The following is an 18,428-nucleotide window of genomic DNA, read 5'->3' on the forward strand; positions in this document are numbered from 1 at the left end:
TGTTTGTATTTTCGCGCGACTGTTCAAACATCTCGTTCTATTAGACAGTGTATAGAAAGTAATATTTATTATTATTAAAGTACTTATGTATGTATGTATATAATAAAATAAGGTTCAGACATTATAAGACTTTTTCTTACAAATTACTTTTTTATTCGTCATAATTTTCATCGGAATGACAATGCGATGTGTACGAAATATTAAAAAAGTACAATAGCCCGTTATATAAAATATGATTTTTACACAAATATAAGATCAACCGCTGTACCATTGCGATATTCTGTAACGCATGCAATGCTACCAATTTTGTTGCTATCGAAAATAACGTTTGCCAGTGTGCAGCTTTCTTAGTATAAAAAGTACATCCTTTGGCGAGTTAATATTAAAGACGGATGTCAATACAAGCCCAAAGTTACATAATGCTGGTAACATTAGGAATCAAATAGATAACTTTAAAAGTTTCATCGCATATTTTTCTCCTTTTTTATTATTTTTTTTAATTAATTAAATTTGGACCTGAACCTTCATCGTCGTTTTGTTGTTAATAGCTTCGTGTAAAAATCGACTTGTGCGTCTCGCCGAAAGGGACGCTCATGGCGGTAGGATAAGTATAATCATAAGATTACATTAACACAGTGTTTCGCATTCTCCTTTTTTCTTGTCGACAATGTATGAATAATTGTTATAAAATGTCACGATATAGAAAATGGAAGAAATGACGAGTCGCTGCTTCCTTTCTTTTCCATTCTTTTCGTTTTAAAAGCTTTCTTTAAGCAGCTATTTTTTCAGCGTCGATTGCTAAAACAGAAAATATGAAAATATTATTGATACAAAAGCTCTATATTTCATTTAAATGATTATGAAATTTTAGAATAATAATGATAAACATATTTGCTAAAAAATGAAGTTCACCTTCTTTGGTTGGCAAGGGATTTTTCTCAAGCGTTTCTGCATGTTTCAATTTCGCGGGATTGAAATTTTCAATACCAGAGATTAGCTGTTGCTTTCCTTTTTCCTGCAATTTGTGATTCTTACATTAAAACTAATTTTTTTTTTATACATAATTAGCAATTTTTCTTAAAGATTGCCACAAGCAAAAATGATATATAATAGTCACGAAATACGATACTGTACCATCCTTGTCAGGTAGCAAATTCTTTTCTTGAGTTTCGGTGTGCTTCAAACTGCTAGGATCGAATTTCTCGATGCCAGACATCAGCGTTTGTTGGGTCTTTTCTGCGGCTACATCTAAAAGTCGTAAATTATGGTCAAAGAACGAAAGATGAAAACATATAAGGAGAAACTATAAATGGTTATCGTGAAAACCAATGGAATTGTAGCAATTATACATTAAACATTTGTCTATAACATTATTTTAAAAACAGTGTACTCAATTTCGAATAAATATAATTTTTTTAAAGAGAAACAAATTCATGCAAATGAAATACACTGTTTTTAAATGGAATTCTTTAGCAAGGAACATTAAAGCCTTATTGTTATTGCGATATTTAAAAAACGTTTATCGCAAAGTAGTCGTAACATCATGTTATTATCGTAAACGTAGTGTAGGGTATGGGACAACGAACGAACTAATTGGACATGCAAAACGATTCCTTTTAAGCGTCTGAAAGCGAAAGTGAATAGGCTTGGCTTAATCGCGTATATTTTGGACACCTCGAAGCACCAAAAGCAACAGAATACCCTTCTTCTGTTACCAACCAATGAAAAGGTAGAAAATTTAAAAACCATGTATTCTCCCAGGAATCATAAATTTCTGTGATACCTTTGGCATTGGGTAAAATGATCTTCTCTTTTGTATCAGCATGTTTCAATTGATCTGGTTTAAACGTCTCCACATCGTGGATTAATTCAGAATGCTGTCGCTCTTGTCGTACGTCTATATATTACAATATTACATGCATTACAATTAATCATATCGAGAAACAATTATTAACATTACGACTCTCTATAATGTTACAGCGTACTGAATTGTAAAGATCACATTAGACTTTTTGTTAGACAAAAATTTTAGGGAGAAAATAATAAAGTTTGCGTTGTACCTTCGGCAGAAGGTAAAACGTTCTTTTCAGCGGTTGCAGCTTTCTTCATACAGCTATGATTGAAACCTTCCAACTCGCTTTTCAAGTCTAAGGCTACTTTTGGCAGGTCTTTCAACGACAGACTCGACATGGTGATGTGTTGTATTCTTCAATCTGAAAGAAATAACAAATTTTTAACATTAACAAAAATATTTCTTAATATCATATTCAGAAGAATTTCCAATTATAAAACTGACATCAACTCGAATCACAATCTGAAATGAACTGCTGAGATTTTACAGTGGACGCGATATGTCTCTGTTAACTGCATTCAGATGAATAAAGAAAACAAAACACAATTTAATTATTCCTTAAATATTTATGAAATTTAAAGCGTAATACTACTAATTTCCCAAATACATTTAGTTAGAATAATTATAAATTATAATAAAAATGAAAATTAAAAATCTTTCAACTTTTGAAATTCGTAAGATGTAATCTCGCAATAGTATTGTACCGAGTTATGGTACATGTTTCGACTTCTAACTCAGTTTCTTAATTCTCAACTGAACAATGATGATCGAACACCGGATATATTAGAAACAACAAAAAACGTGAAACCGCCAGTATCAGCGAACGCGTCGATTCATTGTCATTGTGTTACCAAGAAAGATGCCTATGTATACAAAAGCGACACGCGCAGTCGCCTGTGCGAAGCTATCGAGAAACATATCGATATCGAATGCTTCTCGAAGCACTTTCAATGCGTATTGACAAAACCGTTGGAATATATCGATGAATGTAACGAATAATTTTTACGTATGGAGTGTTCTCTTTGATTTTCCACTTGAAATATTGAATATTCCTTTATGTACTACATGTATCAAGATATAACAAAATCGAAAATTAAAAGTTTATGTACGTATTATTGTAATTTTTCTACTATACTCAATATTTTTTTCCAAACATTTAAACTTGAAATTATATTACCTTTACATATACACTACTTTATATATACGTCACTAATGTTTTAGATTTATAAGTATTAGATACAAATAATTGATGAGATATAAAAGGCGAAAAGCATGGAGTTTTCTCCAATTGATGAGAGATGTAAACCGACAGATGCAAGTGCCATAAATTCCAGACGAATAACGGCACTATTTCTACCGAATGCAAAGGTAGGCAAGTATTCCTCACCTAACATTTCCGGTCTTCTCTGGCTTTTTCTTTTTACAAGTGAAAATAACGGATTGGCCATAATTATGTCGGAATGTAATCGGATACGTAACATCTTAAAATGCAATGGTTGCGTTAATTGCAATTAGTGAACTTCTTTAATCGTATATGCTTGCACTTGTATAAAAATATTTAGACAAACGCAAAGAAGATACGATACCTTGCATTTAATAAAATCTGTCTGGAGATTCTTTGTTGTCTAAATTTTGTACTATACGTCAGTGGCTAATGTGTTACGAAGCGGAAGCAGAAACTCGTTACTTCCGGTTTCTTTTCATTTCCTTTCTGGTCACATAACCTTGTGTGTAATTTCCTAGTAAAACATCGGCATTTTTATGAACCAGGATTCTTATTTATGATTTAACTTTACACATTATATTTAATTTAATATAAAGATTTATTCAAGTTTTGTATCGCGCCAACTTATTTTATCGCATTTGAAAATTTAACAAAATTTGTGAAAATACTTTATCATAAGTTGTTATTATAAATATTTGCATTATGTATACATCTACTCAAGCAGGAATTTACAAAATTCACAATGGTAATAATAAAATATTTCTTATTAGAAGTAAAAATTATTAATAGTTCATGCACGTTCTGACGCAAGGCACTGGAGACTCGTCATATGTTCTTGTACATCGAATCCAGCACTCAGTGCTTTTGCGTTTTACAGTTGTTGGAACAGTGATGCACAATCGATGACACTTCGCATTCACGAGGTCTGAACACAACCCAGGATCTCAAAACTGTTTGTACAAGATTTATTTTCTTTATTGCGTTAAACATCGTAAAAACCAAAAGATAATCGTAAGTTAACAGAAGTTTATAAGTTTGAGTGGAAAGAGCTTACAATTAAAAAAGTTTGTGCACCACTGAACCTAGAATGACTCATGTTCGTCGGGCTCTCTCTTCTATTTCTTTTTGTGTTTTCTCTCCCACTTTGTTTTTTCTCATTTACGTTTCTTATATTCGTTACTTTTAGGTATTTCGAAGACTGCTTTTAATAGACAAAAATATCACCAATCTAAAACATAAAAGGTAACTCCTGCATTTCAAAAAGCATCAGGACTTGGTATGAATATAACGTCGGAATTTTGTTATTATTTTACCCAAATTAACAGTACTCGCTTGAAAAAAGAAGTTAGTGTTAAGTGACTACTAAGTGGTAGTTTACTTAGAATAAGTGAATTCTGGATATGCGATATTTCCTCTAAGCGTCTTTCAAAAAAGGTCAAGAAACTAACTTTACTTTCCCAAGCATGAGGTTACTGACTAAACTTCGGTAAGTCTGCAATAATTATTACGGTAACTTGAAAAACTACTTTTACTTAAATTATTTTTTACTATTGTATTAGCTTCCTGTTTTTGAAATTATTGAAACATTTTCAGTTTTGCTAGAAGTAATAAGAAACATAAATGGTAAAGTAAAAATAACAGTACCAAAGAAATTACAGATTCAAGAAGAGTAGAGGGCACAGATAGATACGTCAGTGGCTCCAAGAGAGCGTTTCGAGAGATACGTTCCAACGGTGGGTCAGCATCGACAAGGCTGTGTATAGGTCCTTATATGGTAGCCAGTCGTATGGCTGTATATAGAAAGAGCTTGAAAGAGGCTGAATACGCAACTGTGGAGCACGTTGGTGTCCTTTACGTATCCGCTTGTTGAATTTTTCTTTTCTCCCTATCCTTACTACACGTGTAAGAATCTTGTATCGAGTGCACGCATGCTAAAACACCCGTTGGTTATGCGTTGTATGTAACGGTCACAAAACGAAGAGATTACTTTAGTTACACAATTAGCATATTTGAAAATACTTAATACAAAAGAATGAATTTTTTGAGGTTAATTTCGATCTTGGAAATTTTATTTAACTTTGTAATATTGGAGAAACTGATACACGATAAAGGAAATCTCGCTAAGCTCTCAAAATTAACAGAGCTTCTATCCGCATACTTTAAACCGCATAATTTCGAACGTATTACAGCGTTAAGTCGGTCGATTTCACGAAAGTCGAGAAAAAGCAACGATGATTCTCGATAGCTCTCGAAGATGTATCTCATTGGATTATCATGGTATAATGAGGAGAAGGACTAAAAACGGTCTCAGTACGCCAGTGTCCGAAGAGAAATCACGATAAATTCTACTTGATCTCGCGAGGAGAAAAGAGGTCTGCAAGTTAATAAGGAAACTAGGTTGCTCGCACCGACGCGCTAGCCGGTTTGCAAGACGCGTCGGTGTACGCTACGTTTCGACGAGCCATACTCATCTCGGAATTTAACACATCATACGAGGTTTGTCTTTAACGTAAAATGACATTCAGTATTCTATCACCGTTTTAGCAATATTAATTATTCACATTTTAGCGTTCTTTATATGATAAAAGCATTAGTAAAACAACGAACATTTATATATTTGTAGCTAAGAAAATAACATAGGCTGTAGAAGCAACGAGTGCATGATTCAGAACTTCCACGTAAGACTGCCAAACGAACGGTCGTGTGTCTGGAACCGATCGTCTGTAAGCGCATCCGGTGGAATCGATAAGATCGGTTAATCGTCCAAGAGTTTCTGGCTGGACATTGTCGTGGGTTTCAGAAGGTAAAGAGAGATCTTAAGGCTGACGGCTAACGAGTTCGCGCGGGTTGCCAATTAACTTGGGTAATCGCGTTTAATAGAGGATCCTCAGTGGCGTATACAGTGGTTCATTTCTGAACGGATCCGTGTGGCGGTTGCATTAACCAGTTAATAGCGATGGTGGACTGCGCATACACTTGACCACCTACGTATACTGTGGTATACCCACGTAAAAGCGTGCAACGTGGTTAGAAAATGCGTTTGCTTGCAATGATTGTGTGTCGCGCTCGCGCTCCGAGCAAATGCGATACAAACGCCCTCTTTTTCTCTCTTTCTCTTTCTCTCCCTCTCTCTTTCGTGCGACCGTGACGGCTAACGAACCCTGGCGCGCGCGTATCGTATCGAGCGGTGGCGCGTATGCTCAGGGGCGTATTACGTGTTACTAAGCGGCTCGTCTTGTTCGCAGGCCTGAAAATATGCTTTTTTGTTTCTGTTATAAGAACAAATTTTGCTGCTTTCAGTAATACGTAGGAAGTTTTTATTAAAAATTTCTAATTGTATGTTATTTTTGACTTAGTCGAAATTAATCGAAATATATATTTCAATAGATTGTTTTAATTAATAAATATCTAATTACATTTATAGTTGTAGAGAAATCAACGAATATAAAAGTACAGATTTTATACTTGTAGATTTAGTTCATATCAAGTGATTCCACAAAAAAGAATATTCGGAATTCATCAGGAAGAATGAAAGTCATACAATAAATTATATCGCAATTTCAATGTAGTAACCGGTATAAAAGAGATTCTTTTCAGTGATTAAGATTTCGTGAACGAATACCAAAGTATACGACGTAAATGGATGGGGAACCCTGAAAGAGAACCCTTTGACCTAATCTCGTAGATTGCAGACTGCTTTCGTCATTACGCTTTTGCACAAGCAACATCCTGGTTATGGTACTTGACGAATAAGGGATGGATACAATCATACCCAGAAATGTATTAGATATGAAAGGTAAAATTCTTACTATCTATTTAATGAATTAAAAGTCTAGAAAGATCCAATCAAAAGAAGAAGAAAAAGTAAACTTATTTCTGCATTCATTTTTCTAACACTTTTATTAGTGATTATCCCACTATAATTTAATTCCAATTATGCTTTTAGATTATGTCCTACTTTGAAGTCGACCTTGAAGATGCTCGATGAAGTCTTAGGATATTCTCTTCCGGAACATGAATGAAATAGCGGTGCGCGCGTGCCCCTCGCGCCTGCCGTATGTGTACGTGTCGGTTTTGTACATACAGGGTTGCATCGGGGGAGCGGTCGGCTGGTGGCAGACGGTTTCATCGATTGGCAATGCGGGGGTCGAAGAGTGGGGTTTCTGAACTCTCCACGGCTATCTATATGTACTACATAACGTATCGACGACCTCGGCTTTCATGGTCAATGGTAAAAAGGTGATTTTTTAATACATCGCGTGGGACTCATCTTGTACTTTGTTCTTCTTTCACTGACATGTAAGTATTTGCAAATACGTATCTAAATTATCAAAAAATATAAGTGTAAAATACATATAATTAAAATATCACAAAAATATGTCTTTAAATGAATAATTGTGAATTTTATATAAAGAAAAACTTCTAATACTAATAATAACAATATTAATTTAATATTATAGTTTTATCAAGATTAAATATAATAGATTACAAGATAAAAATTATTATGATTGTTACGTTCAAGAGCAAACTGATTTTTTCTATGTGTGAAATATGTTGCAAATAAAAAATGTCTACGGTACAAATCAATGTATAGAATTTCTAAACTGCTTTATTTAATTGAAATATTTACTCGTTTGCCTTGAAGCAAGCTAACTCGTTCGAGACATGATAAGATGCAAATACTATTGGATTCTCCCTTATGAAGATAGCATGCATGAAAATGTATACATTTAATTAAAGAAGAATGTGATTCCTATTGCACTGTAATGAGTCTATCAACGCAACTACACATACATGTTTTGTAAAAATAGGTATATAGACTTAAATTGTTTTAGTTAAATTTCTTTTTAAACATATTCTAAAGGCACAGTTTTATTTTTCCAGAAATTAGCTTATGCCGAAACGTAATAAATGTTCATGATCATAAGAGACAGAAGCGCGTTCACTAGTCGGCAACCAGAAACGCATTTGCGTGCCTGATGCGCAGCGGAGTGCATCTGTCAAAACCACGCCCTTGTCCCATCCTGTCGTCCTAACGTAGGGATATAGAAGCTCAACGATAAAAAGAGGTAATATAGTTTTCAAAATTGTATTAGACATAATTCATTTATTTGACGCTTAATTATTATTTTGAATATCTACCGATATAGATAATAATGTATTTCGTTGAATTAAGTAAAACAGAAAGAATTATAATAACAATATTTCTTATTAGATATTCAAAAACCGTTTTAATGTTATAGTAATTTTAAACAGAATACTACGACGAAACATTTCAAACGTCTACTCGAAAAAGAGAAAAATAATGGAAAACCTACTGGTTTGTATCGTCGATTGGGATTCATGCGTGCACTGAACGCGTATGGTGATTTGACCACACCCCTCCATTTTCGATCGCAAAATAATGAAGACGATCGATATTCCTAAAAATACATATATTATCAAGCCTTTCGACAACTTACACTCCGAAAACAGGAAGGACAAGTGACTCGCGGATACCGATCGCCTTCGAGCAGTTTTCACCTTGTTAAAAAGCATGTATACACACACAATCATAATGTCGCCTTCTTTTTGAATAATAAAGAAAGCCGGTTTGCTTTGATATGTCGACGAAATAACACCGTATGTTTTCACTCGAAAGCGCATGCAATTTTAATAACCATAGATAGAATGTATCGGCGGCAAAGAGCACTGACCTGTCAGTTGTCACTTAGAGAGGTAGACAAGCGCAAACACTGTCCAGCCGAGTGTTCAAGGGCAGGATGGAGACAGTACACTGACTGACTGGCTAGTGATTCCACAGCACGTAACACCAGGTAACATCAGCAAACCACTCTTCCACTCTTCCTTCTGCCAATCCTACGTTTAGACTGTTCAATCCCCACCATAAATTCCGACCCCGAACGCCAGCCAATCGCACTGCGTCATTTCTCTCCCCTCCGCACTTAAATTTCTCCTTCCATCTATCGAACACTTCCTCCAATGGTCTCCTTGACCGTCATCGGGAGGGTGGCTGACTCACCCTTCGCGACGATTATGATTTCGCATTCCATGCACGAAAAAATTTCATGTTTTTCAAGCGTAAATTACTTTTAACATTTTTATTTTGCTATTAGATTATATTTTTTCCTTTTACTATCATTTATATAGTGTGCATATTATAAATTGGAACGCAGATGTAACAAAAGTTCTGAAGGAATGTACCGCTGCTATTTCTGACACAATGAGAAGGGAACAGGACTGAAGGACTTTTTAGGGGTAGACGAGAGGTAGAATGACTCATCTTGTAGTTATCCCAGCTGCGCGTCATGTGGCAATTTCATTGGGTATTCCTAGTAGTTGGAAATAGCATGGTTTAATATTGTTGGAAAAACTGACTTATTTAAGGGAAAGATAGTGGAAAAGTAATCCTGTCCATTACGATATTCTTTTAAATAAATGTATACATTTTCTACTAACTAAATTAACATATAAAATGTACTTTATACATATGCTTCTAAGCTGTCAAATAAATTTTGTTACGTTTAGTATAACAAAAAGTATATTTTATATTTACTACATTGTAGTATGCAACATTTACTGCGTAAATAAGCATCAGTCATCTCATAGGTTATGTTTTCCAGATGCGGAAAAACGATACGTACTACTCAGAACTGCATTAGAAATATTTAGTAAATATAATTATAATACAATTTAAACACGATGGGCAGTTTAAACATTTAAATATGTTAATATTATTAACACCAGTTTCTTGCTAATACACAAACTAGGTACATAATAGATCTTGTGATACTTCATATTCCATATTCTAAAATACCGATCTCAGAAAAGATCAATGTTTCTTACGCCCTCTAAGATTTATTTTAGTAAACATAGAAATTATATTTCGCTTAATCATTGACAATGAAAAAGTCAATACTTAAAGGTAGATATTCACTTGTGACTAATAATTGTTACAAGTCTATCCTATATATCGTATCTTCTTTTTTTTTTTTTTTACCATATTTACTGAATTATTTGTTCGCTATCTCGGAGATTTTAGAATCCACCTACAATTTTAGAGTCATTTCCAACGTTACCGACTTAGCATAGAAATAAAATTATGCCATTAATAGTTGTTTAAACTAAATTTAAATATCAAATTATAAATAGGATATAAAATAGGATATTTTATTGATTGAAACTGGTTGATTCATTCTAGAAAAATATATCACTTACTAGTTCTTCCCACATTTAGTTAAATGTACAGGACTGACCAGTAGACCCACAAGTAACTAGTTGGTCCGTAAGTCCGTAAGTCCCCGTAAAGAGAGACTACAGGTCGTTCATTTTCCTGAGATTTTACAAGACAATTATTTCATATTTTTTACATTTCAAAGAATGTGACTATTTTTCTGGGTAATTAAAAAGATATATTTAATTAAAAAGAATAGAATGTTTAAGTCAAGTAAAATGAATATATTATTGAATATACTTAAATAGTAAACTAAAATTAAAATCTATATAATTGGATCATTTATTCTACTGTTACGACTAATTTTTAAAAAATAGATATATATATATACAATATTTACTTAAATTATTTTATAAAACATTATATTGGAATTGGTAAATCTTTTGCAACTAATACTAATATTTGATCAGTGCTTAAACACCAGTTTACTATGTTTTTTGATACCCTACACCAATTTTCACCATGGTGAGGTTCCGCGGCAATGCATCTCTTTTTTACGTCTTCTTGTTGTTCTTCTGTTCCATTTAAGAGCTCAAATTTGTAGAAATATGCCCATGCGTCTCCAAAATCTGGATCTATTTTAACTGTTCGATTAAACCAGTCTCGACACTTTGAAATTTTATGTTCACACCAGAACAATCTATAAAATGATTATTAGGATAATAAAAAATTATTAAAATAATCCATGTTTTTAATATTTTATAAAAATATTGTAATAAGCTATTAGATACTCACTTGGATACTGCAAGAAGTACATGTGGGTCATGTTCACACTTTTTTAAGGCATCGACGCTTTTCGTTTTTCTCTGTGGTCGAGGTTCCATAAAAATTGCCTCTGCCCAAAGCAAACCAGACATTTGACATTCTTGAAGTGCTTTTGCCATCAGCGTATTCGCCATATCTCTAACACCTCCAGTCTTTAATTCATTTCTAATAGCCTCTAGCCAAAGCTCAGCATTTTTTGAATTTTTTAGACGAGCTTTCTCCAAAACTGATCTAGCTTTGGTAACTTGACCCTTTCTGTGTTCTAACTGTGCTAGTAAACGCCATAGTGGGATGGAATTGGGACATTTTTTTATCTATAACACAAATAAAAGTAAAAAATCAATTTCTAAGCTACAATTAATTATTAAAAAAGAAAAAGAATATTTACAGCTTGATTATATGTTTCTAATGCTTTGTCTAAGTTTCCTTGCTGCTCTTCAATTTGACCTTTCATTAACCATAACTTTGGAAAATCATCAAATGCTTCCAAAGCTTCTTTTAGAAGCAATAAAGCTGCATCAAGATTATTCAGAGCCCATTCTAATTTTGCGCTTTTCATCATTACTCTAGGAGTTGGTGCAGACGCTCTAGCTTTTGCGAGCAATCGTCGTGCTCTTTCATATTCGGAATTTTCCGATTCTAGCTTCACAGCTGCTAACCAAATCTCCTCTGAATTCGGATTAGCTTGAAATGCGAGTGATAAAATACCTCTTGCTGCTGGTACATCACCCTTAAATTAAAAAAGATATTACATATAAAATATAAAAATAAGAACTATATAAATTATAAAGACTTTTGTAAAATTTCGCTTTTTATATATTTTACTTACAGCCAACCACTTCGATTTTGCACCCATAAGCCAAAGTACTTCGCTTTTGGGACAATGAGCAACTGCTCTTTGAAGCAAAGATTCTAAAGACTCCCGTGTACCATACGTTTTCTCAAAATAAGCTGCACGTAACCAAATCGACTTTTTACTAGGAAATGTTGATAATGCATAAGCATAGACAGCTCTAGCACATTCTAATGCTCCTTGTTGAGCACACTAAAACAATAAATGTAATAAATAGTTATTCATGTGACATTAAAAATAAATAAAATATAAAATATTACAGTTTCTGCATCTTCCATCCATGTATGTTTTCTGTCTTCTTCTTCTACTCCAAAACCTATAATTGCTTTAACAATAACTTGGCATGTATGAACTGCTCCAGCTTTTTCAGCCTCCATAGCTTCTTTAAACCAATGTTCTCTATTAATTTCTACTCCATTCGCACTTAAGGAAGATATTGCACGGTCGATGATTTTTTCAACCATATGCTTATTTCCATTTGCTTCTTCCAATTTTGCAGCTGTTGTCCAAATTTGTCTATCAGTTGGAATATTTTCTCTTGCTTTATTAAGCACTTTTCTGGCATTATCATAAGTTTCTAATCGAGCAAGAGCAAGCCATAAATCTACACTGGTTGGGCAACATTCGACTGCTCGACTAAGTAAAATACGTGCATCTTCTGGTTCTTCTAATTCCACTGCAGCTTTCCATAATCTTACTGAATTTGGAATGTGCTCCAATGCTTTACGATACACTCTTCTTTTTGCTTTTGCTTCTGTTTCTAAGTCAGCTGCCTTTATCCAAATTCTAACAGATGTTGGTATATGCCGTACAGATTGAGCAATTACAGCTTTAGCTGTATCAGGTGGTTGAAGCCTAGCTGCTTCTAGCCATAAATCTTCTGATGTAGGATTCACCTCACAACCTTTCATTATCAAGTTTCGTGCAGCTTGCACTTTTCCTGTTACTTCTTCTAAACGAGCAGAAGCAATCCATGCTGGAGGATGATTGGGATTTGTTTCTCTTACAGATTTTAGTAATAATCTCGCTTTTTTGATATCACTGAAATTAGGTAAAAATAAAGTTCATTAAACAATTATTTGCATTAAAATATTTTGGCTTTTATATATAAATATATTATTTTTAACTTACTTAATGTCACCACCATACGTTGGTATCATACTTTGTAAATCTGTAAGATAACCCTTAGGATCAACAACAGTCTGTCCTTCTACAGAATCGGAAACTTGATTCAATTTAACATTCATTAAAGTGTTTCTTGCTTGTCCAATTTTTCTTAAATCTAAATCTCCGGTCGGTGTTAGCATTCCAGGTGTTGCTACACCAGGCATCATAGATGCCAAACCACTCGATGGATCTATACTAGCAGATGTTTCCCCACCTAAATTTCGTGCAAGTACAGAATCCGGTAATGGCGTAAATTTTTCCGCTCGCGGGTTTCGTTGCTTCCGATTTCTAGCATCACCAACTTCTGGAACATTTTTCCATTCTTCCTCGGTTACATTTACTAATTCTCTTTTCAAATCTGAAAATTGCTGTTGAATTTTAGGACGTTCTTGACGATACCTTTCTAATTCTTCTCTAAGTCGTTTTTCTCTGTACTCTTTACGCTTTTCATCCATTCGTTTATCAATTGCTTCATAAATAGCATCAGCTTCTTCATCATCTTTATCATAGGGATCCTGTAAGATATTACATTACTTAATACTATAAATTAAGTACACTTTAAGACCTTATAATTTAACACAGACTTTTTCAATATCTTACTTTACTGAACAAAGATCCTCCATATCCAGAAAATTCATCATAATTAGAATCATTTAAATCCTCTTCATCTTCTTCTTCTTCTTCTTTTTTCTTTGTTCTTTTTGTAGGTGGAGCATGTCTATCATCCCTATAAACAACATACAAAACATTGATATAAGATACTTGTACCAAATCAACAAAAAATTAAATATAATATAATACTTACGAAACATCATTAGCATCTCGAGCTGGGCCAATATCAGATCGAGTTGTAAATCCGGTAGCTCTGAAAAACAGTATATTAAAGTCATATATTAATATTTGAATATATTAAAAGAATTTAGGTTAGCTAAATAGTATTATTTTTTATGTATTACCCTCTTCCAACACCAGCAACATATCCTAAAGGTGCTGGAACTCCTAAAAAATGCTTTTTATTTCTCGTTGATAACGAAACTGATGGAACTGCCATTCTAATTTATTGTTGATCCAACAATACGAAACAAACTAGATTACTTTGTAAATACGATATAACCTCTAAGCGGCTTCAATGACTGTTAGAAAAATTACATCCTACTAGATGGCACTCTTTCATCGATATTTGAAACAGTTTGCGGATATAATTTATAATAAAGTGATCAATAGAAGAAGGCAAGAAAAAAAATAAACTACATATATAATTGCATGTCATTGTATATACTTTGATTATTACTTTATGTTAAAATGACAAAACTGTTTTATGTCAAAATATTATGTAAAAATTAAATGCAATATTTAATATTGTCATAGTTTTGTAATTCAATTAACACAAAGTAGAAATTCATAAAACATACATTAATTACAATTCTTTGGATATTATAATTATATGGCACAAATACATTGGTAAAAAATATAATATACTGAAATATCTTATATTAATTATGACAAATTATTAAAAATTTGAGCATTAATTTATTAAACTAAAATTAAAAATATAATTATGTAATAAAAATTTAGATTATTTCCTGAAAATAACAATAATAAAACACTTACAAATTTAATTTAATAAATCAATTTTATCCAAGAATATTGGACACTCACATAAAATATTACAATACTTATTAAACATATTAAAATAGCTAAACTCCAATATTTTCTATAATTATTATGCGTTTTATTTAATAATTGTTTTTTATCGAACTTATCTTTTCCTTTACGACGGGGTTTGAATTTTCGTTCAAACTTTTCAATTTCCTTTTGATTACGTATTTCTTCTTCTTTCCGTTTTCGTTCTAATAAAGCTGTTTCAGCTTGACGTTTTTCGTTCTTTATTGTGTTACAAACATCGTCGCATTTTATATGAATATCTTCCCTCTGCACTATTGAACAAATAAAATCTTTCTTTATACGTTTACAATCGCAAAACAGCTTCACTTTCTTCTTGCATTCTTTTTCATTTTTACATGGACCTGGGTGACAATCATCAATGCATTGATGTCCACAAGGGTACTAAAACAAAATACAATTATTTAGTTATAGAAAGTACATTTAACAATGCACAACTAATCTAATAATTTAATTACATTTTTTGGACACTGGTTACCACATTTAAATAATTCATTACGTTGTTCAGTTTTGGTTGATGTTAGTTCAGAACATCTGTAATATAAAGTACTTATACCACAATGGCATAGTACTTTAACTAGTTGCTTGCAAGGGTCACATGGTGCAGGATGACAAATTTTCGGGCATAAATGTGTGCAACCTTGTGGTCGTGGAAATAGGCATGGTTTTTCACACTCCATACATTCAGAAGATGATATTTTGTGACAAATTAATTCACATGTATGATTCTCACATGATAATGTTTTTCCACATACTCTTCCACAAGAAGTAGATTTGGCCATATGACAAGGCCATGGACATGTTTCATGTCCTCCTAAACATGTAACTGGTACAGAGACTTCACATGGAGGACATGGTAATGTTTTTAGTTGCATAGTTTCTTTTTGTATGTTCCATGGTCCTGCTGGTTGTGTCTTTATATCATTTTTATTTACCTTCACCCAAACTTTTGTGTGGCATACAGAGGTGCAAGAATGACCGCATCGTTTATATAGCAAGCCACAAGTCTTTTTGCAAGGTGGACAAGGGCCTTGATGACATTTGTGAGTTTCTCTTTTGGGATGATGACAGATTGGTGGTATTTTACATGGCTTATTGCAAATTGGAGGTCTGATTCTTTTTACTGTACCACATGGAACTGTTATCTTATTATATCCACATTTACATTGAACAACATCACTTCGTGTGCATGGATAACAAGGACCACTATGACAAGGAGCAACACATTTATGTTTTCGACAATTTAAAGTATTATCGCAAATTTTTTCACATATGTTATATGTATTTTTACGTAGACAATCACAGCATTTCTTATTACATAGATGTCTTCCGCATAAACGCATTTGCACGCATTTCTTATTGCAATGGAATTCCTTACCACATGCAATTTCTTTTTGGTAGCTACCACATCTACACAATTTTGTGACTACCTCTAAACACTGTCCACATCGATCTATATGACATCTCATGTTACAGTAATGTGAACCACAATTTAATAATTTTCCACATGTATCTCCACATGTAGGCAAATGTTCTTGTTTGCATGAAATGGCATAACGTTTTTTCCCGCATGGACATGTTCTATTTTTTTCCAATGGACAAGGTCCACAATCGCCATCTAAATGGCACTTTTTTTGACATATGTGAATGTTACAAGAGAGAAATCTATTACAAGGCTTATCACAAGTCCATGGTCCTTCAGAGCATTGCTTTAGTTCTTTATTACTTTTACAATGACATTCTAATAGTAATACCTCTGAACAAGGAGGACATTCTCCAGAATGACATACTTCTTTACAAGTATGAAAACACAATTTATATTTTTTATTACATACAGTACCACAACTCCATTCTTTGGCATTACATCGCCGTTGTTGAGGTATTTGCTTACCACAATAGCATGTGACACATACTGTTTTTGCACAAGGGGGACATGGTCCAGGATGACAAAGTAAAACACATTTGTGACCACAGTTTGGTTGTAGGAATGAGCCACATATGTCTCCACAGGAGTGTGGAATATGCCATGGACAATATGGAGGATCTATGAATTTTTTGCAAAAGCATGTATAATAACTAGGAACTTCATCTTGCCCATATTCCATACGGCATTTTGGACTAAAATATATTTGTGTATTACATATAAATGAATATATTGTTAACAGATACATATATAGATAATTTAAGATATATCTTACCATGCCCATATTGGTGTTATACCTTTTTCAAGTTTAACATTCAAACTATCTCGTATCCAATGTAAAATGCAAGATAGATGCAGAAAAGCAAAACATTTTTTGCAGTTCCAAATCTAAAACATTAATAATGACTAAAATATATTTTATAAACTACCAAAGTTTGTAAACCATATAATTCTAGAATAACATACTGGATCTGCTTTTTTAACAGTCGAAATACATATTAAGCAAACAGCACTACTAGATTGAAAAATATTAATTAAATATAAAATTTTTTCTACATCTGCTTCTTTTCCTTGATAGGTAAATAGTACTTTTTGAACCACATTCTGTGTATCCTCCTCATTTCTATCATCTTCATCCTCACTGGATGACTCTAAGTAGGCATTTGTTTCTAAATGTTTCTTAATTGCTATTTTATTTTCTGCTTGAGCTTGTCTAAATTTCTGCATTTTTATTTTGAATTATGCTTCTTCAACAAAATATTGAATAACTTTATTCTACAATAGTAAATCATAATACAACGTATATTCCTTATAAAAATTAACATGATAGAATTTATTAGTTAAAAATTGAAAAAAATGTAAAATAATTATTTATTTACCTATATAGAACAAAATGGAAAAATGTTAATGCGTACGTAACATATTGATGTATATTGATCTTATATGAAATAAGCATTAAAGAAACAATTAAACTGTGGTTTTGGAATATGTTACATCACAATCAACTTTAGTTATATTTGAATTATTCTAAATCTCGGCCATATTTTTTGCCACGCACTCTTTTTTACAAAATTAAAATCTACAGTATAACTAGATTCTTATTGGTTATTTCGTAAAAAAACAGTATAAGAATGATACTGTAATTTTATATTATTTACATCATGAATTTAATTTCCTTAATTATTTCATATGAAATAAATAAAACTATCTATTAGTAAAACCTGTTATTACCAGATTTTCAAAATGCTTAGTACAAGTTGTCACCAAAATGTTACCAAATTTTTTGTAGGTCTAGTTATCAAGTTATGTTAATATATTGGCAGCAAAAGCATGTCAAAACATAAACTGATGATTGCAATGGTAGACAGTGGGTTATTAACCAAGGTATCAAAGTATTAGATACAAGAGTTAACATAAAAATAGATGCAAAATGTTGACACAGATGGAAATGATTTTGTAGTCAATTATAGATTTTAATTGTAGTTGTACATTTGTTATCAAATTAGCGTCACGTTGCAAACAAAGTATTTTCTGGTTACTATTGGAAGAGACATTTTTTTACAATTTAAAGATTTAAAAAAAAATGTCTACAATATTTTCCAATAACTTCGTTTTATTAAGATGTATGGTTCGAGTATCATAATACTCAAGAATCAACAAAATTACGATTAAGTATGATTTAAAATTAATTGAAGTCATTTGTTTTTTTTGTAACATATGGGTGCA

General features: G+C 32.6%; 3 protein-coding genes and 2 long non-coding RNA genes across 5 annotated transcripts; 2 read left to right on the top strand and 3 right to left on the bottom strand.

Moving 5' to 3' along the window:
• Positions 1-189: 189 nt before the first annotated feature.
• Positions 190-9,111, bottom strand: cib (thymosin beta cib). Its single transcript, XM_017898918.1, has 6 exons — positions 8,774-9,111; positions 2,061-2,213; positions 1,784-1,897; positions 1,130-1,248; positions 913-1,030; positions 190-798 (listed from the first exon to the last, which is right to left on the bottom strand). The coding sequence occupies exons 2-6, from the start codon at positions 2,188-2,190 to the stop codon at positions 770-772; spliced, it is 510 nt and encodes a 169-aa protein (XP_017754407.1). The 5' UTR covers positions 2,191-2,213; positions 8,774-9,111; the 3' UTR covers positions 190-769.
• LOC108546712 (uncharacterized) lies at positions 3,077-4,567 on the top strand. The gene is made up of 3 exons (XR_001890152.1): positions 3,077-3,220; positions 3,955-4,088; positions 4,264-4,567. It is a non-coding gene; the product is annotated as an uncharacterized LOC108546712 (long non-coding RNA).
• On the top strand, positions 4,672-8,758 carry LOC108546706 (uncharacterized). The gene is made up of 7 exons (XR_001890151.1): positions 4,672-5,573; positions 5,701-5,880; positions 6,675-6,873; positions 7,024-7,376; positions 7,723-7,888; positions 7,962-8,146; positions 8,321-8,758. It is a non-coding gene; the product is annotated as an uncharacterized LOC108546706 (long non-coding RNA).
• Positions 9,112-10,671: 1,560 nt separating the features above from the next.
• Prp6 (pre-mRNA processing factor 6) lies at positions 10,672-14,199 on the bottom strand. The gene is made up of 9 exons (XM_017898720.1): positions 14,053-14,199; positions 13,902-13,961; positions 13,697-13,823; positions 13,061-13,611; positions 12,190-12,970; positions 11,906-12,121; positions 11,465-11,806; positions 11,047-11,390; positions 10,672-10,951 (listed from the first exon to the last, which is right to left on the bottom strand). The coding sequence occupies exons 1-9, from the start codon at positions 14,145-14,147 to the stop codon at positions 10,672-10,674; spliced, it is 2,796 nt and encodes a 931-aa protein (XP_017754209.1). The 5' UTR covers positions 14,148-14,199.
• A 517-nt stretch (positions 14,200-14,716) lies between these two features.
• Positions 14,717-17,429, bottom strand: LOC108546483 (NF-X1-type zinc finger protein NFXL1). Its single transcript, XM_017898571.1, has 4 exons — positions 17,169-17,429; positions 16,978-17,090; positions 15,238-16,897; positions 14,717-15,163 (listed from the first exon to the last, which is right to left on the bottom strand). Exons 1-4 carry the CDS (start codon positions 17,427-17,429, stop codon positions 14,717-14,719), a joined length of 2,481 nt encoding a protein of 826 aa, XP_017754060.1.
• Between the last annotated feature and the right edge of the window lie 999 nt (positions 17,430-18,428).

The sequence above is a fragment of the Eufriesea mexicana genome, unplaced genomic scaffold, assembly GCF_001483705.2.
Source record: "Eufriesea mexicana isolate 0111107269 unplaced genomic scaffold, ASM148370v2 scaffold4744748677, whole genome shotgun sequence".
In the NCBI taxonomy this organism is placed as follows: Eukaryota; Metazoa; Arthropoda; class Insecta; order Hymenoptera; family Apidae; genus Eufriesea; species Eufriesea mexicana.

What these genes read in the sequence shown, in the direction of transcription:
- cib (XM_017898918.1), bottom strand. Translation starts at nt 2,190, where the DNA reads ATGTCGAGTCTGTCGTTGAAAGACCTGCCAAAAGTAGCCTTAGACTTG. An exon ending in CATTTTACCCAATGCCAAAG is followed by an intron (nt 1,249 to 1,783) that starts GTATCACAGAAA and finishes TACGACTTTTAG; the next exon opens with ATGTAGCCGCAGAAAAGACC. An exon ending in TCCCTTGCCAACCAAAGAAG is followed by an intron (nt 799 to 912) that starts GTGAACTTCATT and finishes TTTCTGTTTTAG; the next exon opens with CAATCGACGCTGAAAAAATA.
- Prp6 (XM_017898720.1), bottom strand. Translation starts at nt 14,147, where the DNA reads ATGGCAGTTCCATCAGTTTCGTTATCAACGAGAAATAAAAAGCATTTT. An exon ending in GTTGCTGGTGTTGGAAGAGG is followed by an intron (nt 13,962 to 14,052) that starts GTAATACATAAA and finishes ACTGTTTTTCAG; the next exon opens with AGCTACCGGATTTACAACTC. An exon ending in CGAGATGCTAATGATGTTTC is followed by an intron (nt 13,824 to 13,901) that starts GTAAGTATTATA and finishes TGTTGTTTATAG; the next exon opens with GGATGATAGACATGCTCCAC.
- LOC108546483 (XM_017898571.1), bottom strand. Translation starts at nt 17,429, where the DNA reads ATGCAGAAATTTAGACAAGCTCAAGCAGAAAATAAAATAGCAATTAAG. An exon ending in ATAACACCAATATGGGCATG is followed by an intron (nt 16,898 to 16,977) that starts GTAAGATATATC and finishes AATATATTTTAG; the next exon opens with TCCAAAATGCCGTATGGAAT. An exon ending in GTAACCAGTGTCCAAAAAAT is followed by an intron (nt 15,164 to 15,237) that starts GTAATTAAATTA and finishes ATTTTGTTTTAG; the next exon opens with TACCCTTGTGGACATCAATG.